This window comes from Gorilla gorilla, chromosome 15, assembly GCF_029281585.2.
Source record: "Gorilla gorilla gorilla isolate KB3781 chromosome 15, NHGRI_mGorGor1-v2.1_pri, whole genome shotgun sequence".
Taxonomy (NCBI): domain Eukaryota; kingdom Metazoa; phylum Chordata; class Mammalia; order Primates; family Hominidae; genus Gorilla; species Gorilla gorilla.
The window spans coordinates 94,369,042-94,382,615 of record NC_073239.2 but is presented as its reverse complement, the minus strand read 5'-3'; the positions used below and the strand labels follow the sequence as shown (position 1 = coordinate 94,382,615).

General features: G+C 41.6%; 1 protein-coding gene across 1 annotated transcript in view; it reads left to right on the top strand.

Moving 5' to 3' along the window:
- SPTLC2 (serine palmitoyltransferase long chain base subunit 2) overlaps positions 1 to 13,190 on the top strand; it is a 110,987-nt gene extending 97,797 nt beyond the window's left edge. Inside the window, exons 11-12 of the mRNA XM_004055516.5 lie at positions 1,041 to 1,170; positions 6,800 to 13,190. Coding sequence (XP_004055564.2) covers positions 1,041 to 1,170; positions 6,800 to 6,919 — 250 coding nt within the window. The 3' untranslated portion in view covers positions 6,920 to 13,190. The remainder of the gene's footprint in view (positions 1 to 1,040; positions 1,171 to 6,799) is intronic.
- Positions 13,191 to 13,574: the final 384 nt, after the last annotated feature.

Sequence of the window (13,574 nt, the reverse complement as noted above, 5' to 3'; positions counted from 1 at the left end):
ATCTGGGTGTGGTGGTGCACACCTGTAATCCCAGCTGCTCGGGAGGCTGAGGCAGGAGAATTGCTAGAATCTGGGAGGCGGAGGTTGTGGTGAGCCAAGATCGCGCCACTGCACTGCAACCTGGCGACAAAGCGAGAGACTCAAAAAAAAAAACCACATAATTTAGTAGACAAAATTAACTAAAAGTTAGAATGTGTTATTTAGACAAGATACAGATGTGGAGTAAGGCCACAGGGCCTCCAATTTGGCTTACGATAGGGGTGGGGGATTGTTAAACACGAATTGTGTGGTCGGAGTAATCAGCTGAAGCCAGCGGGTGAACTGGCCTGACAGACACCAAAGGAAGCCCTGAATTCTGAAGCAGTGTTTTTCCCAAGACAATTAAAGAAATGCGTGATCTGGAGAGCTCATGCCAGTCAGCCATTCTGCTAGCAGAAAAGATGTGCCGTGTTACAGCAGATCCCCCACAGCTGCAGGATCCTCAGAATTTGAGGATTAATGTTAAACTGCCAAGCTTAACATTTCAAGGACCAGATTTTAATTAAATACAGGTTCATTTTGAAGCCTCTGAACCACTATTACATATCAGGGACACTTTTTTTTTTTTTTTTGAGACAGAGCCTTGCTCTGTTGCTCAGGCTGGAGTACAGTCGTGTGATCTTGCCTTACTACAGCTTCTGCCTCCAAGCTTGGAGAGATTCTCATGCCTCAGCCTCCTGAGTAGCTGGGACTACAGGTGCATGCCACTACACATAGCTAATTTTTTGTATTTTTGGTAGAGATGGGATTTCACCATGTTGTCCAGGCTGGTTATTTCAGTTTTGTGAAGGACACCATATAGGAGAAGACTGCCTTAGGATTGACTTTAAAAGTATTTGTGAGCTGTCAATTTTAACTTTAAAAGGAGTTAAAGGAAACTCCTATTAGAAGTCTCCAATGCCTGCATCACCAAAGAGTTGAAATCATTGAGGACAGCAAGTCCTCTGTAATGAGTGCTTTCTTACTCCTCCTGGTTTCTGTTCTTGTTTTCCCCTTTGCAGCGCCTTTGGACGGGAGATGCTGAAGCGGAACATCGGTGTCGTTGTGGTTGGATTTCCTGCCACCCCAATTATTGAGTCCAGAGCCAGGTTTTGCCTGTCAGCAGCTCATACCAAAGAAATACTTGATACTGTAAGTAGGCACTTTCACCTTGATATAAATATGTCTTTTATTAAAAGGGCCTGTATGTTAGATGAAATTCATAATATATTGATCTTGATGTTCTTGTGAGCACCTAAGACAGAGGGGGTGACAGTGCTACCAAAAACATTGGCATTTACAAAAAAACTGTCACCCACCACACCTGCATCATGAGAGCTCTGGAGAATTTTCCGGCTTTGTCTTGCTCCACTGTCTCCCTCACTATGGACTCTACAATTCTCTTTCCACTCTAGCTGTTTCTACACTAAGCTTTCTCATATGTTGTTCTGTCTAAAATTTTCTCTCTTGAGCTTTCTCTCCCCTCTGCCTGGCTGACTGCCACTCATTCTTCACATCTCCATTTAAAGGAAAATTGCTCAGGGGTGCCCCACACCTTCTTGCTCTGTGTTCCCTTGGAATCCTGAGATTCTCTCTTACTAAATTCTTCACACCTATAATTATTTAATAGCAGTCTTCTCCATTAGATAAATATTGAGGATAGGAATAAGTCTGTTTTACTGATTCTATATCCCAGCACCCACCACACTGCCAGGCATCTAGTTGGGGATCATTATTACTAAGCTTAATTATTTATGATCTCAATATATTCTCATCTCTATATATTCTCTTAATATGTTATTGTTGCAAGTCTAAGATTTCAGAGTTTAAATCAGTATTGCCGTCTGGGAGTTTATAAAGCTTTAGAACATGACATTTACATAAAGTTAGTTGCTAGAGATATCCATTAATGAGTTGGAGAGCTACTAATTTTTTTTTTCTTTTTTGAGAGAGAGTTTCGCCCTTGTTGCCCAGGCTGGAGTGCAATGGCGTGATCTCAGCTCACCACATCCTCTGCCTCCTGGGTTCAAGCAATTCTGCCTCAGCCCCCTGAGTAGCTGGGATTACAGGCATGCGCCACCACGCCCAGCTGGTTTTGTATTTTTAGTAGAGACAGGGTTTCTCCATGTTGGTCAGGCTGATCGCAAACTCCCGACCTCAGGTGATCCGCCTCAGCCTCCCAAAGTGCTGGGATTGCAGGCGTGAGCCACTGCCTGGCAAGAGCTACTAATCTTAAGAACATTATGAATGCTTCTTTATAAAAGTTAATTATAACAATTTGATGGACATTTTATATTCCTGAATAGCCGAAGACTTTTGACTTTTCTTCTCTGTTTCTACACAGCAAAATTTCTACGAGTATAAGCGTATTCCCTTTTAAAAAACAAAATTGTAGTAAGAACACTTAGCATGAGATCTGTCCTCTTAACAAATTTTTCCATGTCGAATACAGTATTGTTAACTATAGGCACAGTGTTGTGAGCATATTCTTAATCACATTCTGACAATATCCAATTAGATTCAACTTTTTGATATTGTATCTTTTTTTTTCTTTATTTTGATTATGCCTGTCAGATTTTTCCAATAGATTTTTCTCATTTCTCAGAAATTTTACTGGTGAATTTCTGTGATGATTTTTTTTAACCTAGAGATTTCAGCTTTCCTTTCCTTCCTACTCTATTGATGTTTTAAGAATTTTCTTTTTTCTTTCTCATGTTCACCTGTTAACTCAGAATTTCAATGTGCCTTTAAAAAAAAGTCTGTGTAACTATAACCAGTGTCTGTGGCAGTAATCCATGCCTTCTGACCACAACTTTGACTTCTGAGAACTGTACACATTCATGAAAGAATTTAGATGTAACCAGGATATCTCCTTAGGATATCTAAGGAGATTTCTGTTGCCAACAAGTATGTTTGCCAATTGAGAGTTCTAATCCTTTTCATAAGATTCTCTTGAGGGATTGTTGGGCTTTGCCTCCCATTTAGTTTTTTAAAGCATAAAGTGCATTTTTTGAAACCATGGATTTGTTAAAGTCATTTTGTCTTATGATGTTTTATGGAACTAAACATGTACTAGACCATTATGAGATACAAATTAATTTTCATTTAATAATGGGCCTCATGACATGATTCTGTATATAGAAAGTGCTGTAAAATACACACACGCACATGCGCGCACGCACACACACACACACATACACAGCTAGAGCTCATAAATGAATTCAGCAAAGTTGCAGGGTAAAAGATCAGCACACAAAAAATTAGTGCTTTTATACACCAGCAATGAACAAATGAAAAGAAAATTTCTTTTACAATTTTCAAAAGAAGAAAATACCTAGTAATAAACTTAATCAAGAAAGCCTTTCCTGGCTGGGTGCGGTGGCTCACACCTGTAATCCCAGCACTTTGGGAGGTCAGGCGTTTGAGATCAGCCTTGCCAACATAGTGAAACCTCATCTCTACTGAAAATACAAAAAATTAGCCAGGCATGGTGGGGGGCACCTATAATCCCAGCTACTCGGGAGACTGAGGCGGAAGAACCGCTTGAACCTGGGAGGCGGAGGTTGCAGTGAGCTGAGATCGCACCACTGCACTCCAGCCCGGGCGACAGTGCGAGACTCTGTCTCAAAAAAAAAAAAAAAAAAAGCCTTTCCCTTGTACACTGGCTAATTTACACTTGTACACTGTATTTTTAGATGTGTATATTGAAAACTATAAAACTTTGCTGAAAGAAATTACAGAAGACTTAAAGAAATGGAATGACATCCTGTGTTCATGGATTGGAAGATTTAATATTGTTAAGATGGCAGTATAGCAACCTACAGATCCTGTGTTCAGCATTTCTCAGAAAAAAATGGACTGGGAGACCCTAAGCCACTGGCCCTTTTTTGCAGAAATTAAAAGGCTGGTCCTCAAATTTATATGGAACTGGCAGGGAATAGCTAAAATAGTATTGAAAAGGAAAAGCAAAGTGGGAGGACTCACACTTCTTAATTTTAAAACAAAGCTAATTACTACAAAGCTACAGTAATTACAACAGTCGAGTACTAGCATAAGGATAGACATATAGACCAGTGAAGTAGAATTCAGAGTTCAGAAATAAAGTACAAGCATCTATGGCCAATTTGTTTTCAACAAGGGAGCCAAGACCAGTCAATGGGAAAAGAATAGTCTCTTCAACAAACAGTACTAGGTCAGCTGGATGCAGAAGAGTGAAGTTTTAATCCTACAGCATGGATAAACCTTGAAAACATTAGGCTAAATGAAAGAAGCCAAAACAAAGACTACGTAACTTACAATTCCATTTATAAGAGATGTCCAGAACAGGCAAATCATAGGGTCAGAAAATAGATTGGTGGCAGCCAGCCTGAGAGGAGGGGGGAGTGAGGATTGATACAACGAGTATTGGGTTGCTTTTTAGGGTGATAAAAATACTCTAAAACTAGATAGTGACAAAAGTTGCACAACTCTGTGAATATACTTAGAAGCAATGAATTGTATACTTTAAAAGTGAATTTTGCTGAATGTGAATTGTATCTCAAAGCTATAATTTTGTTATTTTTTAAAATGGGAAGCGCAAGGATATTGGCTCAGGGGAGCGGCAGGATGGCTGTCCTAGAGGATTCGGTTACTCAGCTCTATAATAAATGCATGTTTTTCTCCTAGAAACCCACCTTACCTGTGATCTAGAGGTTCTGTGTAGACTGTTTGTTAATGAATGGTGATGCATGTACTGGCTGCCTGTCCCTAACATACCCAAATACCCCACACAAGAGTCAGCACTCATTAGAATGTCATCTTATATTCACATGACACTGATTTGTCTGAAATATTTGGAGTGGGATCAAAGGAAATCTTGTAATCTAGATCCCCTTGGGCTACTGAGGATTTCTTTTTCTATCTAATGATTACTTTTCTACATTGATGAAACAATTCTAGATTCTTCTGAAGTTTATAAATGTCCATTACTTTGTGATCTTAGTCATGTGCACTTTTGTCTTATTATTATTATTTTGAGGCAGGGTCTCAGTCACCCAGGCTGGAGTACAGTGGCATGATCTTGGCTCACTGCAGCCTCCATCTCCCAGCCTCAAGGGATCATCCCACCTCAGCCTCCAGCATAACTGGGACTATGTCTGGCAATTTTTTTTTCTTTTAAGAGACGAGGTCTTACTATGTTGCCCAGGCTGGTCTCAAACTCCTGGGCTCAAGCAGTCTGCCTGCCTTGGCCTCTCAAAGTGCTGTGATTACAGGCTTGAGCCACCGTGTTCAGCCTTGACTGTTTTTTTTTTTTTTTTGAGATGGAGTTTTGCTCTTGTTGCCCAGGCTGGAGTGCAATGGCATGAACTCAACTCACCGCAGCCTCCGCCCCCTGGGTTCAAGCGATTCTCCTGCCTCAGCCTCCCGAGTAGCTGGAATTACAGGCATGCGCCACCACGCCCAGCTAATTTTGTATTTTCAGTAGAGACAGGGTTTCTCCATGTTGGTCAGGCTGATCTCAAACTCCCGACCTCAGGTGATCTGCCCGCCTCAGCCTCCCAAAGTGCTGGAATTATACAGACATGAGCCACCGCACCCAGCCAGCTTTGACTTTTGTCTTAAATTATTACATCTTGTCACAGAGGTCAGGTGAATAAATGGTCGATGGGTTCTCCCAGCTTAATTTCAGACTTAAATTGTTTCCATATGGGGCTTTCACTTATACCTCTTCTCAGAGGTACCGCTGTTGTGATAGCACATTGAAGTTCAGCTCTTATTTGCTTTTATATTTTTCACATTTTGAAATGAAGAATATTTTTTCTTGTGCTACAATACATCAGTAATACTGGTGGTTTTCTCTCTCCAAACACTGATTTTTTAAAAAAATGAAGTTTAAGACGCCAGGTGTGGTGGCTCATGCCTGTAATCCTAACACTTTGGGAGGCAGAGGCGGGTGGGTAACTTGGTGCCAGGAGTTCGAGACTAGCCTGGCCAACATGGCAAAACCCTGTCTCGACAAAAATTAGCTGGGTGTGATGGCACGTGCCTGTAGTCCCAGCTACTCAAGAGGCTGAGGCAGAGAATCTCTTGAACCCAGGAGGCAGAGACTGCAGTGAGCCGAGATGGTGCCACTGTACTCCAGCCTGGGTAATAAAGCAAGACTCTGTCTCAAAAAAAAAAAAAAAAAAAGTTGCTGGGTTCGTTGGCTTACGCCTATAATCCCAGCACTTTGGGAGGCCAAGGTGGTGGATCACTTGAGGTTGGGAGTTCAAGACCAGCCTGGCCAACATGGTGAAACCCCATCTCTACTAAAAATACAAAAATTAGCTGAGCATGGTGGCGGGCACCTGTAATCCCAGCTACTTGGGAGGCTGTGGCAGGAGAATCACTTGAACCTGGGAAGTGGAGGTTGCAGTGAGCTCGGATGGCGCCACAGCACTCCAGCCTGAGCAACAGAGCGATACTCCATCTCAGAAACAAAAGGGAGAGATGACAAATTGTATTCGGTTTTGTAAGTTCAGAGTGCATATAACTTTTTCTACCAAGCCTATCATACTTTGAATTATAGCCTTTATTCTGCATACCTGGCTATTCACAACCCATTATTCATGGTGAGCTTGAAGGCCTTGTTCAAAAAGCAGCTCCTTCCACAGCTGTATTGTAGTCTGATCTTGTAAATGCACTAGACATAAGTCCTGCCGAAGGATAATCTTGCCATGATTGTTTTTAGCAAAGTAAAACACCAGGCATGCCTGCATCCTACTGGCTCTGACAGACCTCTACTTTGTCTTGTGTATTTTAGGCTTTAAAGGAGATAGATGAAGTTGGGGACCTATTGCAGCTGAAGTATTCCCGTCATCGGTTGGTACCTCTACTGGACAGGCCCTTTGACGAGACGACGTATGAAGAAACAGAAGACTGAGCCTTTTTGGTGCTCCCTCAGAGGAACTCTCCCTCACCCAGGACAGCCTGTGGCTTTGTGAGCCAGTTCCAGGAACCACACTTCTGTGGCCATCTCACGTGAAAGACATTGCCTCAACTACTGAAGGTGGCCACCTCCACTCTAAATGACATTTTGTAAATAGTAAAAAACTGCTTCTAATCCTTCCTTTGCTAAATCTCACCTTTAAAAACGAAGGTGACTCACTTTGCTTTTTCAGTCCATTAAAAAAAACATTTTATTTTGTAACCATTCTACTTGTGAAATCACACTGACCCTAGCCTGTCTCTGGCTAACCACACAGGCCATTCCCCTCTCCCAGCACCTTGCAGACTTGGGCCCATCAAGAGCTACTGCTGGCCTTGGCTCTGCAGCCTGGATACTTACCTGGCCCTCCTCCCTAGGCAGCAAGTGCCTTCCACTTACTTCCCATCCAGGTCTCAGAGGTGGCCAACCTTGGAATCCTTATTTAACCATTCAAGTAATCAACGGAAGTTTTCACCCTTTAATCTTAAGTTTAGCCTTTTAAGAAAAACAGTAAGCGATGACTGCTGAAAGGCTTATTGTGTAATCTCCCAGGGGTTTGGTCTTATTCCATTTTCTTCTGGTCACCAGATGATTTCTTCCTTTACCATCAAATATTTCTTCATAATGGTCACAGTCTGAGGATGTGTGCAAATTCTGGTTTTTCCCAAGCTCTAACCATAACACGTCCCACCCCCTTTTTAAAGCACCCATATCCCACCCTGGTGAGAAGGCCACTCTCACATCTGAGTGTTGGGTACAAAGCTGCTCCATAGAGTGATGTGCACTCCTGGTGGGTGAGGGGCAGGGGCAGTGGCAGTGTGGAAAGAATTGATTACTCCTTGCAGAGTCTGTGGCTTGCATTTCCTACTGCTTTCTACGTTTGAAAATTATGACAGTCTCTGGCTAGGTCTGGGTCCAGATTAGGATTTAAACTGATAAAGGAAAATGTTGGTAAATCCTCTGCTCAGAAATCATTTATCATGTTCCTATTTAAGGATTAGGTTTATTAATTTAGGCCTCTTAGAAGCTAACCCACTTAAATATTACTCTTCTGAATGCTAGTTCTCTTTTATTCTTGATGTAGTCAATTGAATCTGGCATCTGGGGCTAGGGTCTGCCTGTCTATATTTTTTTTATTTTTTTCTGAGAAATTCTGAACACATAGATCTATTTCCTAAACTGACATTTTCTATTTTGACTGTTTTCATACTATAACCAGGTAAAGGGACTTCTTTCAGAGAGCTTTATACTGCCTGACCAAAGAACAAATCTGAAAATCACCATTTTAAAGTTATTTTTTCAGTTGAACCAAAGTTTAAGTGAAGAGGACTTTTGGCATATTATACCCAGGATCAGTTTGTCTTTTTGTATCCATCAAGTATTACAGGAGAAGGATTGGGAACAGAATGGAAAAACAGTGTATGAAAGTCATGTTACATGCCGAGTGCGGTGGCTCACACCTGTAATTCTAGCACTTTGGGAGGCTGAGGCAGGTGGCTCTCTTGAGGTCAGGAATTCGAGACCAGCCTGGCCAACATGGTGAAACCCCGTCTCTACTAAAAAGACAAAAAATTAGCTGGGCGTGGTGGCGGGCACCTATAATCCCAGCTACTCGGTAGGCTGAGGCAGGAGAATCGCTTGAACCCAGGAGGCGGAGGTTGCAGTGAGACGAGATTGTGCCACTGCACTCTAGCCTGGGTGACAGAGCAAAACTGTGTCTCAAAAAAAAAGTCATGTTACACATTTAAGTTTTTGAAATTGCTTCTTTTATCGGTAAAGATTCTCAATCCAAATTCTCCTGGGTGTGTTGTCATCAGCTGTGATATGTTTGTGCACATTACGTATAGCAGAGGATGTAAGCAATATTATTGTTTCTGAAGTTTTGTTTTTAATGTCTTGAGTATGAGTTATGTTTAGTCACTGTCAGCATCTGAGAACTTTAATAAGCCCTTGAGATATTCCAGAGTTTTATTTTACTTCTTTAAAGAACAGAAAAAGATGAATGAAAGAACCAAGGAGAGATGCAGAGACTATATTTAGCATGTATAGGTTAAAGTGAGAAGGAGGTTGTGGTAACTAAATAGGAGTCCTATAAAATCAAATACATTGTCAACCTTTCCTGCACATCTAGTTTCCTACCATAGAATCCCACTGGAATACCACATAGCTTTTGCACTGCAGTTACTATTTAATAATGTAAATGTAGGGTTTGTAAAAGTCACAAACTTATAAGCAATGAACTTACCTGCTAGTCTTTTTATTTTGGCTTGCATGAAGTCACTGCAAATTCAAATGTCACTACCGGCATTTAAAATATATCTATATCACTTTGTTGGTACAAAGTTATTTCAAGATAAGTAATTTTGTTACAAGTTTATTTTGAAGAGACAAATCTCCTGTGATCTATCCAGGACCTCTGTACTTTCTAAAGAACAAAATGTTATGTAGACATTATACATGGTTGGTTGTCTCTTCTTGAAACTGTAATGTAAATCTAGGGTCCAGTCATATCTTAGGTATCATCATTTATCCACGTACTTGGAGGAATACAAGTATATATAAATACAGTCATTGAGAATAAGTCAATTTGAGGCATACAAGAATAGTTTCATACACAGTTTAACACGGCCTGATTCAAGACTCTGATTGATAGGATTCAAACAGATACCCGTTAACCATGACTACCAAAACTGATCATCTGAGTCGACTGATAGAGGTGTGACTAGTCCTTAGCACTTTTTCTCATTCCTCTTTTTATTCAGCATTGCTATTACCTATTTCAGGTTTATAAGACCTCTTTCAGCAGATCACATCAGAAGCCAGGAAATGTATAGCTAGGAGATGTCAAAAGCCCATATGAGGAGTGGACCAAGCAGCAGTGGCGGTTTCTCCTCGCATCTTTTTTTTTAAAGCTTTAACTTAGCAGGGGCGTGGACTTTATAGCACTTTTTCAACTTTTTGCTTTGCTTTGGATAAGAAATCCTTACCTTTAAAAAAAGCTTCTAGTCTCCATAACCCCCAAAGTACTGCTTATTTGTTTGAAGAATCCAGCCATCGTAGTGCTTTAGTCACTATCGTAAACATTCATGATAGGGCAAGGATTTTAAAACAGGATTCTTGCTTCTGTAGTCATCAAGGTGAACAGAAGCATCCTACACAACCACTAAGGGCTCTATGTTTGTGTCATACCTCTTCAAACACCAAGGAGTTGAACATGCTTCCAGTGATTTGTCTCCGTAATGCCTTCTTCCTTTATTTGGCCTTTCTTTCTTTCTGTACCTTCAAGTTCTTGATTTTTAAAATTCCAACTCGAGAGAAAACCAATATATGGTGGTGCTGGGCTTTGAAGATAGCATATCAGACGCCTTGGTTCTGTTTGTACACTTAGCCTTACATTTCAGGAGGAGGCTTTTCATTAGGGGCTTAAGCTAGCTCCTTTGGCTTTTTAAAAAAAATTTTTTTCAAATTTCTTCATTACCTAAGGGAGCCTGCATCTAAATTTGTCAACTAATTCAGCCTAGCTGAATTTTCTAGTGTGTAATACACTTTGCTTCCTTCTTATTGGTGAAAACCAGGGGGATGAGTGGCTTCCATGGAGAGATTTCCTGATTTCTCAGGGAGGAAAAAAGTGATGACATTTACCACTACTTTTATGTTTTTCCCCTTTTTCCAAATTGATAAGGATTTCTGGTTCCTAATGATCCGGGATTGGGCAACAGTGCAGAACTGCCAGTCATGCTGTAGGCCATGAAGAAAGAATGTGAGTAATTGTTGTTTTGCGAGGATTTGTAGGGTTATGGGCAGTTGTTTGAAGCATTGCTATGACCTAATTCCCAAGGTATCTTTCCTCTCTTGGTGTTGTAGGTAAGCCAATGAGTTTTAATCTCTACTTGCTATAACCGTGTGCTTAGAAAAAGAGGTGAGAGTAGTGGTTTTCCTTCAAACTGTCCACATTCATGAAGATTATGAATTGTTAGGACAGCCAGGGCAAGATAGACCCTGTCTCTACAAAAATTTTTTTCTAAATTAACCGGGCATGGTGGTGCCTGCCTGTAGTCCCACCTGTATGGGAGAATCACTTGAGCCTGGGAGGTCAAGGCTGCAGTGAGCCATGATTGCACCCCTGCACTCCAGCCTGGGTGACAGAGTGAGACCTTGACTCAATAAGAGGGGGAAAAAAATTGTTAGGAGCTGGGTGCAGATGCAGCCTGCAATCCCAGCTACTTGAGAGGCTGAGGCCAGAGGATTGCTTAAACCCAAGAATTTGCGCCTAGCCTGGGCAACACAGCAAGACCCCATCTAAAAAAATGTTTTTTAAATCAGCTTAGCCCAAAGGGGTTGTGAATGGGGAGGTATAAAAAGCAAAGATTATTTTTTGGCTACTAAGCCAAGAACTTACAGGGATTTTTTTTTTTCAGTCCCAGAAACTACAGATACCCTGCTACTTGCTTCACGTGGATGCTCAGTGCCCAGCAGCCATCTTAATACATTAAACCAGTTTAAAAAATACCTTCCACGTGGAGAAAAGCATGTCTTTTTCTCGCCTCAACTTTATCCACATGAAATGTGTGCCCATGGCTGGGCGCAGTGGCTCATGCCTGTAATCCCAACACTTTGGGAGGCTGAGGCAGGCAGATTGCTTGAGGCCAGGAGTTCGAGAACAGTCTGGCCAACATGGCGAAACCTCATCTCTACTAAAATTACAAAAATTAGCCAGGCATGGTGGCACATGCCTGTAATCCCAGCTACGTCAGGAGGCTGAGGCACAGGAATTGCTTGAACCCAAGAGGCAGAGGATGCAATGAGCCAAGATCGCACCACTGCACTCCAGCCTTGGCGACAGACGGAGACTCTGTCTCAAAAAAAAAAAAAAAAAAAAGGTGTGCCCAGGCCCCTAGCCATTGCCATGTGCCCAGCCAGAGAGCCAAATTAGAGGGCTGGCTTCCCTATCACACAGAAGAAATGCTAGTGCTAGCCAATGATCCCTTTGCTTTTAATGTATAGAAAATACTGTTGTTTTTCTATAGAAAATACTGTCATTTCCAGTGACATCTGTTTTCTAAGCAGCTCTTTTCTAGGGAGGAAACCAAAGGGGCTAGGTTAAGCCCCTAATAGAAATGTTTTTTCTAATCTCTGGTGAGTCTGGAAGTGTCACATTCACAGTCCACCCTTGGGAGTGGCTTGGTGGAGCTGGGGACAAGTTTTTGTTTACTACATAGTGCACATGATAAATGGCCTTAAACTGTGATTCTTTCTGGTAGGATAAGTTATAATACACTGACCCTAAAGAATGCAATGGCTTTTAAACTGCAGTTACTGTGTTCTTAATGAAGCAATACCCAAAGCTCTGTTCTTTTGGAGCACTTGAGGGGAGGTTGAATGAAAGGTGCAAATAAGAGCAGTACCTTGATCTTATGCTTTCTGAGTGTCCTGCCTTGTTGCCATCTGCATGGATGAGTGAATGCTTTTATGCACGAGGAGACTCAAGCCAACTCAGAGTCTGCTTTTTCCAATGCTATTCCCAGGTTTCTTTTGCAAAGCTTGGTCTTTTGGCCCAGGTCTTCCTGGAAAGTGGAGTACATGTCACTGACTAGGGTGGCATGGTGTCTTTACCCTTAACATTAAGTCTTGTTACCTCAGTGATGTGAAGCCAATGGTTGGAATTATAAAAAGCATCCTTGCTGGTTCTTCACAGGACACTGGAACCCACCCTGTCGATTCAGCTAGCATGTCCACACAGTCTTGATGATCCCTCTCTGTAATAGGCAGCTAACATTAAGAGAAGGGGGAAAGAGAAGAAGAGAGCAATAGCTTATGGGAGAGCTGAGATCTTATTTCGTTGACCCATATTTTTCCCCTGACCAAGTTACCTGTAAACTGGAATTTGCAAGGGGATGCTGTGATGATAACCCCTTTCTATTGCTGTAATGTTCATATAACCTGGGAAACTGAGAGAAGGGGATGTGTAAATAAAAGCTTAAACATTTTAGTAATGTGTTAAAATGTCACTCTCTCTTACCCTGTTTCCCTTTTTTGCCAGATGATGATTTTTTAATTTTTATTTTGTACTTTACTGGATGACTGTGAAGCGATGAGTATTGGGTTGGGGTAGGTGTGTTGATTTTGAGAGTGCATGTTAAGAACTGAAGGGGAACTACTTGAGATGACTTAAGAAGCATCCCATGCAAATATCTTGTTTTGCCCTAATAAAATATTCAGAAAGATATATCCGCCTTTGTTCATTCAACCAATACATATTGAGTGCTATCTCTCTGATGGGCAGCACACTGAGCTTTGTGGTTCCTACTTGCTAGTAAACAGATAAGCACATGAACATACATGTCATTTTACAAACTGTTAAGTGCTATGGAGGAAAAGTAAAGAGCTTGGTAAAAGTAACCAGGCCAGGCGCGGTGGCTCACGCCTATAATCCTAGCACTTCAGGTGGATCACTTGAGGTCAGGAGTTTGAGACCAGCCTGGCCAACATGGCGAAATCCCGTCTCTACTAAAAATACAAAAATTAACCAGGCATGGTGGCGCGTGCCTATAATTCCAGCTATTTGGGAGGCTGAGGCACGAGAATCGCTTGAACCTGGAGGCAGAGGTTA